This window comes from Myxocyprinus asiaticus, chromosome 32 (assembly GCF_019703515.2).
Source record: "Myxocyprinus asiaticus isolate MX2 ecotype Aquarium Trade chromosome 32, UBuf_Myxa_2, whole genome shotgun sequence".
Classification (NCBI taxonomy): domain Eukaryota; kingdom Metazoa; phylum Chordata; class Actinopteri; order Cypriniformes; family Catostomidae; genus Myxocyprinus; species Myxocyprinus asiaticus.
Window position 1 is genome coordinate 893,016 of NC_059375.1, and position 13,711 is coordinate 906,726.

The 13,711-nt window shown below is 43.9% G+C and overlaps 2 protein-coding genes across 6 annotated transcripts in view; both read left to right on the top strand.

Moving 5' to 3' along the window:
• Positions 1-1,352, top strand: part of LOC127423478 (retinoic acid receptor alpha-A) — a 425,939-nt gene extending 424,587 nt beyond the window's left edge. For all 4 annotated transcript variants that reach the window (XM_051667805.1, XM_051667804.1, XM_051667807.1 and 1 more), the window contains one exon: positions 635-1,352. In XM_051667805.1, coding sequence (XP_051523765.1) covers positions 635-819 — 185 coding nt within the window. In that variant the 3' untranslated portion in view covers positions 820-1,352. The remainder of the gene's footprint in view (positions 1-634) is intronic.
• Positions 1,353-6,899: 5,547 nt separating this feature from the next.
• The window catches only part of LOC127423473 (VPS35 endosomal protein-sorting factor-like), a 34,451-nt gene continuing 27,639 nt past the window's right edge, over positions 6,900-13,711 (top strand). For both annotated transcript variants that reach the window (XM_051667791.1, XM_051667793.1), the window contains exons 1-3: positions 6,900-6,946; positions 7,232-7,322; positions 8,108-8,284. In XM_051667791.1, the coding sequence (XP_051523751.1) occupies positions 6,930-6,946; positions 7,232-7,322; positions 8,108-8,284 (285 nt within the window). In that variant the 5' untranslated portion in view covers positions 6,900-6,929. The remainder of the gene's footprint in view (positions 6,947-7,231; positions 7,323-8,107; positions 8,285-13,711) is intronic.

Consider the following 13,711-nt stretch of genomic DNA (forward strand, 5'->3'; position numbering starts at 1 on the left):
TTATTAGATTTCTGAATGATTCTTTTGCATTCTTTTGAAGTTGAAGAGGTGGTCACCATAAACTTCCATTGTATGACATCACTGAGCACAACATTTTTTCACAGTTTCTCAACCCACAGTCATATAGGGTTATAACAACACAGGGGTTAGTAAACAATGAATTTATACCTTTAATTACTCTTCAATTTATTGATATCTGAAATCCATTTCCAGATATGTGAAATACCACATCTAATATGTTAAAATACATTTACAGAAATCAGAATGAACCTTTTTACGTGCAAATGCATTTGCTGATCTGAAGAATTAGCATTTGAAAAGGTGAAAATTGAATTGTTGATATCTGTCATTCATATCCTGCCTAGTATTGTTGTCATATGAACAAACAGATTTAAATCTCACGAAAGTTACGTTTCAGTAAGTGATTTATTCAGTAACTGCTCCGACTGATTCCTAAGTGATTCATAAGAGTCCTTTGTTCACGAATCAGTCTGGAATCGATCTACACTGTGTGTTTTGTGCTGTAGATTCAGTAGCGGTGTTGTGGTGACGCAGAATAATATTTTAGTGCAGTGTTGTTGTTACTTTGTTCAAATGAAAACCTAAAACGAATGTGTTCCTCTGTGTGTGTCAGGAGCGGAGCGTGTGATCACCCTGAAAATGGAGATTCCTGGCTCCATGCCGCCTCTCATCCAGGAGATGCTGGAGAACTCGGAGGGTTTGGAGAGTTCAGCGGGCGGGGTCAGCTCACGGGCCAGCTGTAGCCCCTCCCCTTCCCCAAGCTCTGCCCAGAGCAGCCCACCCACGCAGTCACCATGACAACCGCCATCATTAGCCACTTACCGACGACTGTGTGCCCTCCCCAACACGACAGCAGACACACACACACACTTCATCAGAGACTAATGGGGGTCATTCTGGGATTTTGACATCTCGTATCCACCACTCCATTACGAAATCCCGTAGGACAAAGAGAGGAAGACCGCTGGACGAGTATTTGTCGTATCAAAATAAAAAGTGCAAGAATTTCTGGACAAACATATATGAGGAATTAAAGGATGTGACTTTTATTTCTGATTCTTATGGCCTGGACCTTTGTTTCCGATGGCAAGAGACTTGAGATTTCCTACAAAATAAAAATATATATAAATATAGAATGATTGTGAACAGAATGAATCATGAACTTGATGTGAAGATGCAGTTGTATATCATTACTCGTTCTTTCTGCCTGTGAAAGGAAAAGAAACGAGTGAATTATTGCAAACACCATGTTTTTAATGCAACATTGAAAAGAATATTAATTTACACTCACAAAATTGTGCACAGAAGATATAAAAACGGTCACAGAAAAACCATGTGATTGTGTCTTTCTTGTGTTTCAAGTGACAAGCAAAAACCTCAAAAACTCCATAATCTCATCTTTTCACACAGTGTGTTTTGCTTGGTATTTAACAAATCATACAGAAAACAGTTGGGTTGTGCTTCAAGACCCCATGAATTGTCTTGCTGTGCTGTTTTCGTTCCTGTTTTGGTGTATTTTCTATTGAAATGGAAAGTTTCGAACATGCATCCTTTAGTTTAGGTCACAGTCATGAAACATGTTGCTCTCCATTGTGAGCTGGTAGCAGGTGGTATAAGCGGGAGGAACATTCACATTTTAAAGAGCACTTTATTGGATAAAAACGCCTCTGAGTGTGAAGATGAGTCGCTATTATTGTCAATATTTTTGGTCTATTTTTCTGGTAGAGACCATACACTTTTAATTTGAATGTCTGCCAAAATTTTCTTTTCTCAAACATTGGAGCATCAAAACTAACATGGACTAATTGCCACAAAAGTCCCATTTTTATTTCATGGGGTCTTTAAGTACAGTTTTATTATTAAATGTTTTCTCTAGGTCCACTTACAGTGTTCATAAACTACGAATCCAATCATTTAATCCTTCAATAACAGCTATGCAAAAGCTGCATTCCATGTGACAGATTTATAAAACATTTGGCACTGAAATGTGCCACTTAAACTGTTCAGATCAGAATGAAATCATCAATATCTTGTTTATGAAAAGAACAAAGAAAATGTATTATATCATATTATCACCCGTTTAAATTGAATCAAGTAGTACAAGAAGAGCAGCAACATGATCTTGTAAGACATAATGTGAGGTTCACCCTGATGACAGTACTATTATTACACTATTAGATCACTACTGCGTTACTTTGGATGGATGTATTGGGCAGAAACAAAAAGATGAAGATCTGATTAATGATAAGCAACAGATTTCAACAAACTGTCCCCTGCTGTGACTTCTATGTTTTTTGTTATTTAGCAGTAATTCTCAGCTGGTTTTGGATCCATGTTTTACATTGGTGACCCAACACAATGCCATTATTGTGTCACTGTAAACAAAAAAGTCCTTAAAATCAAGTATTGAAATGTATTAACTGGTTTCTGATTGGTTTCTAAATTGAAATTTGATGGTTTCATGCTCTCGGCAGCCAACAATTCACAGCACAAAACACATTGTGGTGGCACAAAGCATATGTAGCCTTGCTTTACAAAAGCTTGACGAACCGCAAAGAAATAAAACAAATGGCCGGTGTCGCGAGTCGTGTTTTTAAAAGTTGATGCGGCACAATGGTCGCAGACACCTAATGCATGCTAAAAAACAATTAAAACACATCAGATAGACTTCTGGGTGATGTACATGTGCTATCAGGGTAACATTTATAAAATATCATTTAAAGTCAATCAAAAAATTATTTCACCCACATAGACATAAATATATCTGATCTCCCTTGCAACCTCCCTGTGCCGTTTTTAATAAGGAGTCTGTTAAAAATATACAATTATTTTGTCAGAGGTAAATTTTTAGTGTATTTTTTTCTTCCATTAAAATATGGTTAGTATTCCCATGTTTATTTTCCTGTTTGCTTAAAAATGTCTCCCACTCTCTCACAGACAATTACACATTTCTATCAGTGATGTGTTCGAAAGTTTCAAGTTATCCACCTTCTTCCTGAACCCGGAAGTGTTCCACGATTCAACTCTATTCAATTTCCAGTCTCCAGTTTTTTCTCTCGCATCAGCGTATATTCTTAGCAGGTAATGTAATGTTTAAGCTATTACAATTGTAATTATCCGAGGTGAGTTACGTTTGTATCGTTCATTATTCTGAGCTGTTATGACAACCAACAACTGCTCAAGTTGAACCTGAAATTAATTTTTACTCCAAGTAACACTTAAATGGTTGTTGTTCTCCTCTGGATTGCTCATTTTGGCATTTTTTACTTGCCGTCTGGAGACCAAAAATAGAAAACAGGCAGTTAGAATCATCATGGCACCACCCACTGGTTTCTCAGGAAAACTGTGGATAAAACAGCTTTAAAGAAATGAGAGACTTTTACTATGACAGGAAAACCGCAGATAAAACAGCTTTAAAGAAATGAGAGATTTTTACTATGACAGGAAGACCGCGGATAAAACAGCTTTAAAGAAATGAGAGACTTTTACAATGACAGGAAGACCGCGGATAAAACAGCTTTAAAGAAATGAGAGACTTTTACAATGACAGGAAGACCGTGGATAAAACAGCTTTAAAGAAATGAGAGACTTTTACTATGACAGGAAGACCGCGGATAAAACAGCTTTAAAGAAATGAGAGACTTTTACAATGACAGGAAGACCGCGGATAAAACAGCTTTAAAGAAATGAGAGACTTTTACAATGACAGGAAGACCGCAGATAAAACAGCTTTAAAGAAATGAGAGACTTTTACTATGACAGGAAGACCGCAGATAAAACAGCTTTAAAGAAATGAGAGATTTTTACTATGACAGGAAGACCGCGGATAAAACAGCTTTAAAGAAATGAGAGACTTTTACAATGACAGGAAGACCGCGGATAAAACAGCTTTAAAGAAATGAGAGACTTTTACAATGACAGGAAGACCGCAGATAAAACAGCTTTAAAGAAATGAGAGACTTTTACTATGACAGGAAGACCGCGGATAAAACAGCTTTAAAGAAATGAGAGACTTTTACAATGACAGGAAGACCGCGGATAAAACAGCTTTAAAGAAATGAGAGACTTTTACAATGACAGGAAGACCGCAGATAAAACAGCTTTAAAGAAATGAGAGACTTTTACTATGAATGGTATTTACTATATTTTTTGGACTCAAGATGGCGCCGAGTATGGCTGCTGCGTTGTGAGCTCCGACACAACATGGTAGTGTTTTGTTTGTTTTGTTTACAATTCTTATGTTTTTTGTCTTGGATGTTGTCTGCCTTATTGTCTATGACAGACAAACACTTTTGGACATTGGTTCTGCAATTACACACCGTAAACTGGACTTCAAATTCCTCAATGCCGACCCGCTGTTTACAAACACGCAAGCGGAGCCCTTTGTCTGGGCTGCCCGACCACGGAAACGCAAAAGGAAAAGGGGAAACAGAGCCGGCATTCTCATCAGAGTAATGCGCCGTGCAAATCGACCTCCGCTAACCAGTATTACTGGCAAATGTTCAGTCTCTGGATAACAAGCTCTGCAAGCTGAAAGCGCAGATCTCTTTCCAACGAGAGACGAGGGACTGCTGCATTATCTGCCTAACAGAAACTTGGATGTCTGCGGAGATTCCAGACTCAGCCATTGAACCCGCGGGATTCTCCGTGCACCGAGCGGACAGAGTGAAAGACCCCTCAGGTAAAAGCAGAGGTGGTGGTGTATGTTTTATGATCAACAAATCCTGGTGTGATCAGAGGAATGTACATTCTATCAAGTCTTTCTGCTCTCCTGATCTGGAATTTCTCATGCTTCTGTGTCGACCATTCTGGCTACCGAGGGAATTCACAGCGGTCATTATCACTGCTGTGTACATCCTGCCACAAGCCAACACAGACCGGGCACTCAAGGAACTGTATGGGAGTATAAGCAAGCAGGAAACCCTGAGGCCATGTTCATTGTGACCGGGGACTTTAATAAAGCCAGTTTCAAATCAGTCGCACCAAAATACCACCAGCACATTAGTTTTAACACACGAGGGGACCGGGTTTTGGACCATTGCTACTCTCCATTCCGGGACAGCTACAAATCCCTCCCCTGCACACCATTTGGCAAATTGGACCACTCTTCCATTCTGCTTCTGCCCGCTTACAGGCAGAAACTGAAACAGGAAGCACCCACCCTCAGAACGATCCAGTGCTGGTCGGACAAATCAGACTCTGCGCTACAAGACTGTTTTGATCACGTGGACTGGGAGATGTTCCGGTCCACCTCTGATGACGACATCGAGCTTTATGCCGATAGCATAACGTGTTTCATTAGAAAGTGCGTAGAGGACGTTGTTCCGACCAGAACAATATGGATCTACCTGAACCAGAAACCTTGGATTAATAGCGATGTTCGCGCGGCACTTGATGCGCGGACCTCCGCTTTTAATTCCGGGAACGCGGAGGAGGATAAACAAGCCAGTTATGCCCTCCGAAAAACTATCAGAACAGCAAAACGGCAGTACAGGAGTAAGATTGAAGGACAGTTCAACACCACCGACTCTAGAAGCATGTGGCAGGGAATTAATATCATCACGGACTTTAAAGGGAATAAAAACTCCGCCGCGAACACTGCTGCCCCTCTCCCGGATGAGCTAAATACTTTTTATGCTCGTTTTGAGGGAAATAACACCACCCTTGTGGAGAGAGCTCTTGTGGCCAAAGCTACAGAGGTTAGTTCACTCTCCATCTCTGTAGCGGATGTAATCTGATCCTGAGAGGAGGTGCACACTCTGACACACTGGTGTCAGGAACACAACCTCTCCCTCAACGTCAGTAAGACAAAGGAGCTTGTGGTGGACTTCAGAAGAAAAGACAGAGAACACAGTCCCATCACCATCAATGGAGCACCAGTGGAAAGAGTCAGCAGCTTCAAGTTCCTGGGTGTCCACATCACTGAGGAACTCACATGGTCCATCCACACTGAAGTCGTTGTGAAGAAGGCTCATCAGTGCCTCTTCTTCCTGAGACGGCTGAGGAAGTTTGGAATGAACCGCCACATCCTCACACGGTTCTACACCTGCACTGTAGAGAGCATCCTGACTGGCTGCATCTCCGCCTGGTACGGCAATAGCACCGCCCACAACCGCAAAGCACTGCAAAGGGTGGTGCGAACTGCCAGACATATCATCGGAGGTGAGCTTCCCTCCCTCTAGGACATATATACCAGGCGGTGTGTGAAAAAAGCTTGGAGGATCATCAGAGACTCCAGCCACCCGAGCCATGGGCTGTTCTCACTGCTACCATCAGGTAGGCGGTATCGCAGCATCAGGACCCGCACCAGCTGACTCCATGATAGCTTCTTCCCCCAAGCAATCAGACTTCTGAACTCTTGATCTCCCACGATCAAAATACATCAACACTGCACTTTATTACCCTTACTCTTATATCTCACACCGGACTGTCATAAATTATATTATTATTATATTATGTTCTCTCTTAACAACTATCAACCGACAACCTGAATGTCAATACAGTACAATACAACCTACTGTACATTCTAAATATACTTTTTTTTATTGAATAATGTGTATCTATATTGTGTGTATTGTATACTGTACAGTGTATGTTATTATTTGTATATTGTGTTGTGTGTAATTATGTGTATATTAGACTTTAAATTGTGTTGTGTTAATTTGATGTTATTGTAAATTGGTATATGTCTCATCACTGTCACGACTGCTATGTTGACCGGAACTGCACCCAAGAATTTCACACCATTGCACTTGTGTATATGGCTGTGTTACAATAAAAGTGATTTGATTTGATTTGATTTGACAGGAACACCGCGGATAAAACGGCTTTAAAGAAATTAGAGACTTTTATTATGATAGGAAGACTCATATCACGAGCACTTCCGTGTCACATGACACTCTTGAAACATGGCTGCAGTTCAGTGGTGAGAAATATTTACATCTATATAGAACATTTCTGACAGTAGAAAACACTAACGGAGATTAATGTTGATGAATTAGATGAATAATGAAGATTATTGTATTTTAAGAGTGGATAAACAGTGCGTTAGATCGTGTTGTACACTACATTAATGGGATCTACTGAATGATGTTATAATACAAATACGACGCTGTTTACATCATGTACCCCAAAGAATACCCTGGTATTACCATGCAAATGTCCACAAATATAGCCTAGTATTATTCTGGTACTGTTGTGTGTTGTTCAGGCACTCTCGCAGTCGTAAATATGAGTGTGAGCATCAGTGTGAGTCTTCAGCTGTGGAGTTCAGTGATTATCATCCTCTCAAAGCCATCACGGTACATTTACACATTCATCTCATTACAGCTGTTCACACCGCAGATCTGTGTCAACAAGCGCTTTCAGTCTGATCTGGGACACTTTCATGTGTGCAAATAAATCGGATACATGAATCAGTTTTTCCAATGTGGCAATCTAATTCATTCAGTTCCTTTTTAAGGAAATAAAATGATAGGCTTCAGGAGTTATTATTGTGCATACATAGTAAAGATATGTGGATAAAAAGAGACCGAACTGAGTTAGATTTATGTAACATTGATTAAAAAGAACAAATCTTCTTTCTTTATCTTTATCTATATGTAATGGTGATTTTATGTTGTTTCGCTGGTAATATTACATTCTTGATCTCCATACAACTACAAATGACTTGCACTACTACAGTAGTCAACAAGAAGTCTTTCTGATATATTATTAGATACACTGTGTTAAAAATGATCATTTAATTACAGTAACTATATGTTATAATGTTGAACATGCCAATGTTTGTTAACACATCAGTTTATGAGCGTTGGCTGTTCAGATCAGTATCTGAAATGTGCTGCATTTTAAATGTCATACATCCATTGATTTGAGCAGTAAATCAGATTTGGGCCACATTCAGCTGCGGTGTGAACGTAGCCTAAAGTGTCTTGATCAAGGGCACAATTATGATACATTTTTGCATTAAATACCTTTGTGTTTATACAATATATGCCTGATCATGTACTGTATGTTATATTTTTTATTTAATTTTTGCAGAAAGTTGGCTCCATCAACATATGATTGTGATGTGGCTTGTTTTCAGGTGACAGACAGTAAATCTGGTCGTGGTGTGAGGAAGGGCAGCACATCGTCCTCCTCATCCTCCTCCAGTTCTGTGGCTCTGGATCCTCTCAGTTCTCTACTGGACGGCACTGATCCGCTGTCGCTCTTCGCTGCGGCGTCTGAGACCCCAACTCTCCCTCACAGCGTATCTGCTGGGGTAAAACTCATGAATGATTGACATGATTTTCGGTTCCGTTAATGGTTCTCTAACGTGCATTCTTCAGCCAATGCAACACCATGCTAAAATACTGTGAGAGTGTTTTCTGCAGCAATAGTGTTATTCATTTTGCACGGGTAACTTTGATCAGATCTCTATCAGATCACAGTGGAGACACATTCGATTGCAAGATATAAACGCAATCCAGCTAAACAATATCCAGATGCTATCCGGATATGAAACGCCTTACTGAACTTACTGAACCACAAGTCAGTCATATAATCTTTAACATCTAATAAATGTCCAACTTGTAACTAACCAAGAATTCAGAGTAACTGCTGGCATTTTCCAGTTAACCCTATAAAGCCATGTGTTTCAAATATGATACACAACGTTTGACGGCTTCTATTTCACTCTCTGTTCAAGCTGACGAGCCAAACAACCTATGGAATGTAAGTTTCGCATATTTATGGACTATCTAGTGGTTATTTGTGAAAAAAGTGGTTTCAATGTTTTTATCGATCTATGAAATGAAAAGTGACTCTTATGTTGGGATAAATTACAGCTGATTTTAATAAAGTAAAAGTGACAGTAATGATTATATTGTTACTGATATTTTAAAATGAGTATTTTCTGAATATAAGCAACTTGTGCTTGGTTAAAATTTTGTATATTGTTTTATTGAAAAAGCCAGTCGAAATCCATATATTAAATATGATACAACAGGCTTTTGAGAAATATCTCTCAATCACCATTACATTACATTTATGCACATCACAAAACAAATCACATAGTTTTGAAAATTCTGACATACACATTTTATAAGATATATTTAAAATGTGAACTAATATTTCTGTGTATTTTCATATATGCAGTCTGCTCTGTCATTATAAAGATCTCATTATTTTACATTATAAGCTATTATGATGTCATCTTACAATAAGTTCATGAGGCCCAGCGAAAAATTTTTACAATTTCCCTTTTTTAAATGTCAATATAGTGTTTGGTGCATAAAATACATATGTGGCAGCGGGGGCGTGGTCGAGCATCCGTCCGGAGAGAGAGAAAGCGGTAAGGGCACTTGCACCTGAGCTAGATTATGTGTAACACCTGTCTCTAATTCCAATGAGCATGGGGAGAGCAGCATATAAGCAGCTGCACCACCAGCACAGGGGGGAGAGAGTCTGGCACAAAGAAGGCCACGGTGCTCCTGAAGCTGAAGCTGTTACGTTTAACCTGTTATGTGTATGAAGTTGATGTGTTTAAGTGACTATGTGTTTATGAAGCTGATGTGTTAAATGCCTACGTGCCTGTGAAGCTGATGAGTTTGTGAAGTTGTAAAGCACTGAAGTGGCCTATTAAAAGTCCTACCTGAGCCAGGAAAAACTTGCTTCCCTGTGTTCTCCTTCCCGCCTGTTGTGAAGCTGTTCTACACTGGTGCCAAAACCCAGGAATCATTGAGGTACGCCCCATGGAGCCCTCCCAGTTGGCCGAGATACTCCAGTCCCTCGCCAGCCTACATCAGAACCACCAACAATCCCTGCTTGAGCTCCACCAAGACCAGGAATGCCGCTTCTTTGAGATCCTGCGAGCCCAAGCAGAGTACTGGCATGCGATCCGGAGCCTTCTTGGCCAGGAGAGAGCCCCGGCTGCGTCCCCGGACAACCGTAGCCCCCTGCCCCCACCCACGCTCCTGAAGATGGGGCGGAAGACGACGTGGAGGCTTTTCTCGACCTTTTTGAGCGGACAGCTGAGGTCTGGAGTTGGCCGCGTGACCAGTGGGCTGCCAGGCTCCTTCCGCTCTTGTCTGGGAAGCCCAGCTTGCTGCCCAACAGCTGCCGGCGGCTAACCTCCTGGCCTATGACACCTGAAGTAGGCCATCCTGCAGCGGGTGGGTCGAAGTCCGTAGCTGTACTGACAGCTCTTCCGGACCTTGAAGCTAGGGAAGTCCGACTGCCCGTTTGCCTTTTCCCAATGGCTCCGAGACGCGTGCCGGAAATGGCTGCTCGCAGGGAACCGCGACGCCGTGGGAGTCATCGATCAAGTGGTACTGGAGCAGCTTATCCTTTGTCTGCCAAAGGGAATGGCGGAGTGGGTCCAGTGCCACCGTCTGGCATCACTGGAGGAAGCTGTCCAACTCGCGGAGGACCAAATGGTGGCGTACTCAAGGGCGGAAGAGCCCTCATCTTCTTCTCTCCCCCTGTGTGTTACCTCCTCCCCTCTCACTCTGCTCTCTCTCCAGGAGCTCTGCCACCGTGGCCAGTTCCCCTAGCGAGGTGGGGGGCACACCCCCTGCCCCAACATTGCCCCGCCGCTCTCCCTCTCAGGTGGAAGTGTCCGCCAATGCAGGTGCGGGCGTGGTGCCTGGGCCGGTCTGCTGGAGTTGTGGAGATCCGGGACACTTCCGGGATCAATGACCTGTGATGGAGCTGGGAACGGTGGTCCGGATCCCCAACACTCCGCAGGCTGCCCCCAATCGGGCCAGAGCGTACCGGATACCGGTAAGTGTTAAGAGGGGTACTCACCAAGCATTGGTGGACACGGGCTGTAATCAAACCACTATCCACCAACACTTGGTTCAACGCGAGGCTTTGGGCACAGCTAAAACGGTGAGGGTGAAGTGTGTGCATGGGGATATCCACAACTACCCTGTGGTGACCCTGGTTATTAAATTTCGGGGAACAAAACATAGAGTGGAGGCCGTGGTTAGTTCCCGCCTCACCCATCCTGCACTAAAGCAATGAGATGTGAGATGTGCGATGCTCTAGCAGGGGAGGCAGAGCCAGGGTCGTCTTCGTGTGCTCCACGTCAGGATGACGTGAGGGGGGGAGAGGCTGCAGCCCCTCCCGTCCTCGGGGGACTTCCCGAAGGGGATTTCCCTTTGGAGCAGTCGCAAGACGAAACCCTCAAGCACGCCTTTGACCAAGTGTGAGTGATCGATGGTCAACAACTCCAGCCGGGTGTCGCCCTTTCATATCCTTATTTTGCAATTATAAACGAGCAGTTGTATAGGGTGACGCAGGACGCTCAAACAAAGGAAGATACAACTCAGCTCTTAATACTGCGGAGCCGTCGGGAAATGGTGTTCCAGGTGGCTCATTATAATCCCATGGCATAATAGCCCGTTTTATTGGCCGGGCATTGGCGGCGATGTCCGCAGGTGGTGTGCGGCATGCCTCGAATGCCAGCTGGTGAATCCACCGGCCACCCCAAAAGCGCCATTGCGTCCTCTTCCGCTTATCGAGGTCTCCTTCGAGAGAATCGGAATGGACCTCGTTGGGCCATTAGAGCGGTCAGCATGCAGACATCGTTTTGTATTGGTCCTAGTGGACTATGCAACGTGATATCCGGAAGCAGTGCCTCTGCGCAACATCTCTTCAAAATAATCTCCCGGGTGGGGATTCCGAATTAAATCCTCACCGATCAGGACACAACCTTTATGTCACGAACACTACGCAAGCTTTACAAATTATTGGGCATTAAATCAATCTGCACCAGCGTTTACCATCCACAAACAGATGGCCTGGTGGAGCAATTTAATAAAACCCTTAAAAATATGATTTGTAAGTTTGTGCACAAGGATGCTAGAAATTGGGACATATGCCTGTTATTCGCAGTACAAGAGGTCCCGCAAGCCTCCATGGGAATTGGGTTGCTATATGCGCGGCGTGCTTGATGTTATGCGTGAAGCTTGGGAGGAGGGACCTTCAAACAGTAAGAATGAAATTCAATATTTTCTTGATCTTAGAGCAAAACTCCACACTTTGGGGCAACTAACACAGGAGAATTTGCTCCAAGCTCAAGAACGACAGAGCCGACTGTACGACAGGGGAACTCGACTGCGGGAATTTGCACCGGGAGATAAGGTACTCGTATTCCTTCCCACATCGAGCTCCAAATTACTCGCCAAGTGGCAAGGACCCTTTGAGGTCACATGACGAGTGGGGGATCTCGATTATGAGGTAAAGTGAACCGATAGAGTGGGTGCACGTCAAATATATCACCTCAACTTCCTGAAATTGTGGAGGGAGGCGGTCCCTGTGACGTTGCCTACGGTAGTCCCGAAGAGAGCGGAGCTCGGGCCAGAGGTGAATACAAAACACAATCACGTCACCCCGGTCACTTGCAGAGACCACCTCTCACCGTATCAACTCGCAGAGGTTGCCAAGTTGCGAAAGGAGTTTGCAGACGTGTTTTCCCCTCTACCGGGTCATACGAACCTCATACAGCACCACATCGAGACCGAGCCGGGGGTGGTGGTACATAGCCATCCCTACCAATTGCCCGAGTACAAAAAGAAAATTGTCCGGGAAGAATTGGATGCAATGCTCGATATGGGGGTAATAGAGGAACCCCACAGCGACTGGTCCAGCCTGGTCATTCTAGTTCCTGAGAGCAACGGGTCTGTATGGTTCTGTTTGGATTATAGAAAAGTCAGTGTGGTGTCTAAATTTGATGCATACCCAATGCCTCGCTTTGATGAGTTGCTCGATCGGTTGGGCACTGCTCGATTTTATTCGACATTGGATTTGTCAAAGGGTTATTGGCAGATCCCCTTGACACCAATTTCCCGTGAAAAAACAGCCTTCTCCATGGCGTATGGATTACACCAATTTGTGACGCTTCCGTTCGGTTTGTTTGGAGCCCCGCTACTTTTCAGCGTCTCATGGACCGAATCCTCAGACCGCATTCAGCTTACGCCGCTGCCTACTTAGATGAAATCATAATTTACAGCAATGATTGGCAGCGGCACATGCAGCATCTGAGGGCAGTTCTGAGTTCGCTGAGGCAAGCGGGACTCACAGCAAACCCCAAGAAGTGCGCGATTGGGCAGGTGGAGGTACGGTATCTGGGGTTCCACTTGGGCCACGGGCAAGTGCGTCCCCAAATTGACAAGATTGCGACCTGCCCGAGGCCAAAGACCAAAAAGGGGGTGAGACAGTTCCTGGGGCTGGCTGGCTATTATAGGAGATTCATGCCTAATTATTCGGATGTCACCAGCCCGCTGACTGATCTCACTGAAAAAGGGAGCTCCAGACACGGTCCATTGGACGGAGCAGTGTCAACAGGCGTTTACGCAAGTTAAAGCTGCACTTTGCAGGGGCCGCTTTTACATTCACCCGATTTCTCTCTCCCTTTTGTCTTGCAGACGGACGCTTCAGACAGAGGGCTGTCTGAGGGCAGAGGGCCCGTACTCTCGCAGGTGGTGAAGGGGGAGGAGCGCCTGGTGCTGTACATTAGCCGCAAGCTCTCACTGAGGGAGACTAAGTACAGCACCGTAGAGAAGGAGTGTCTCGCCATCAAGTGGGCAGTCCTCACTCTCCGGTACTACCTGTTGGGGCGGGCCTTCACCCTCTGCTCGGATCACGCCCCACTCCAATGGCTCCACCGCATGAAGGATGCCAGTGCATGGATCACCAGTTGGTA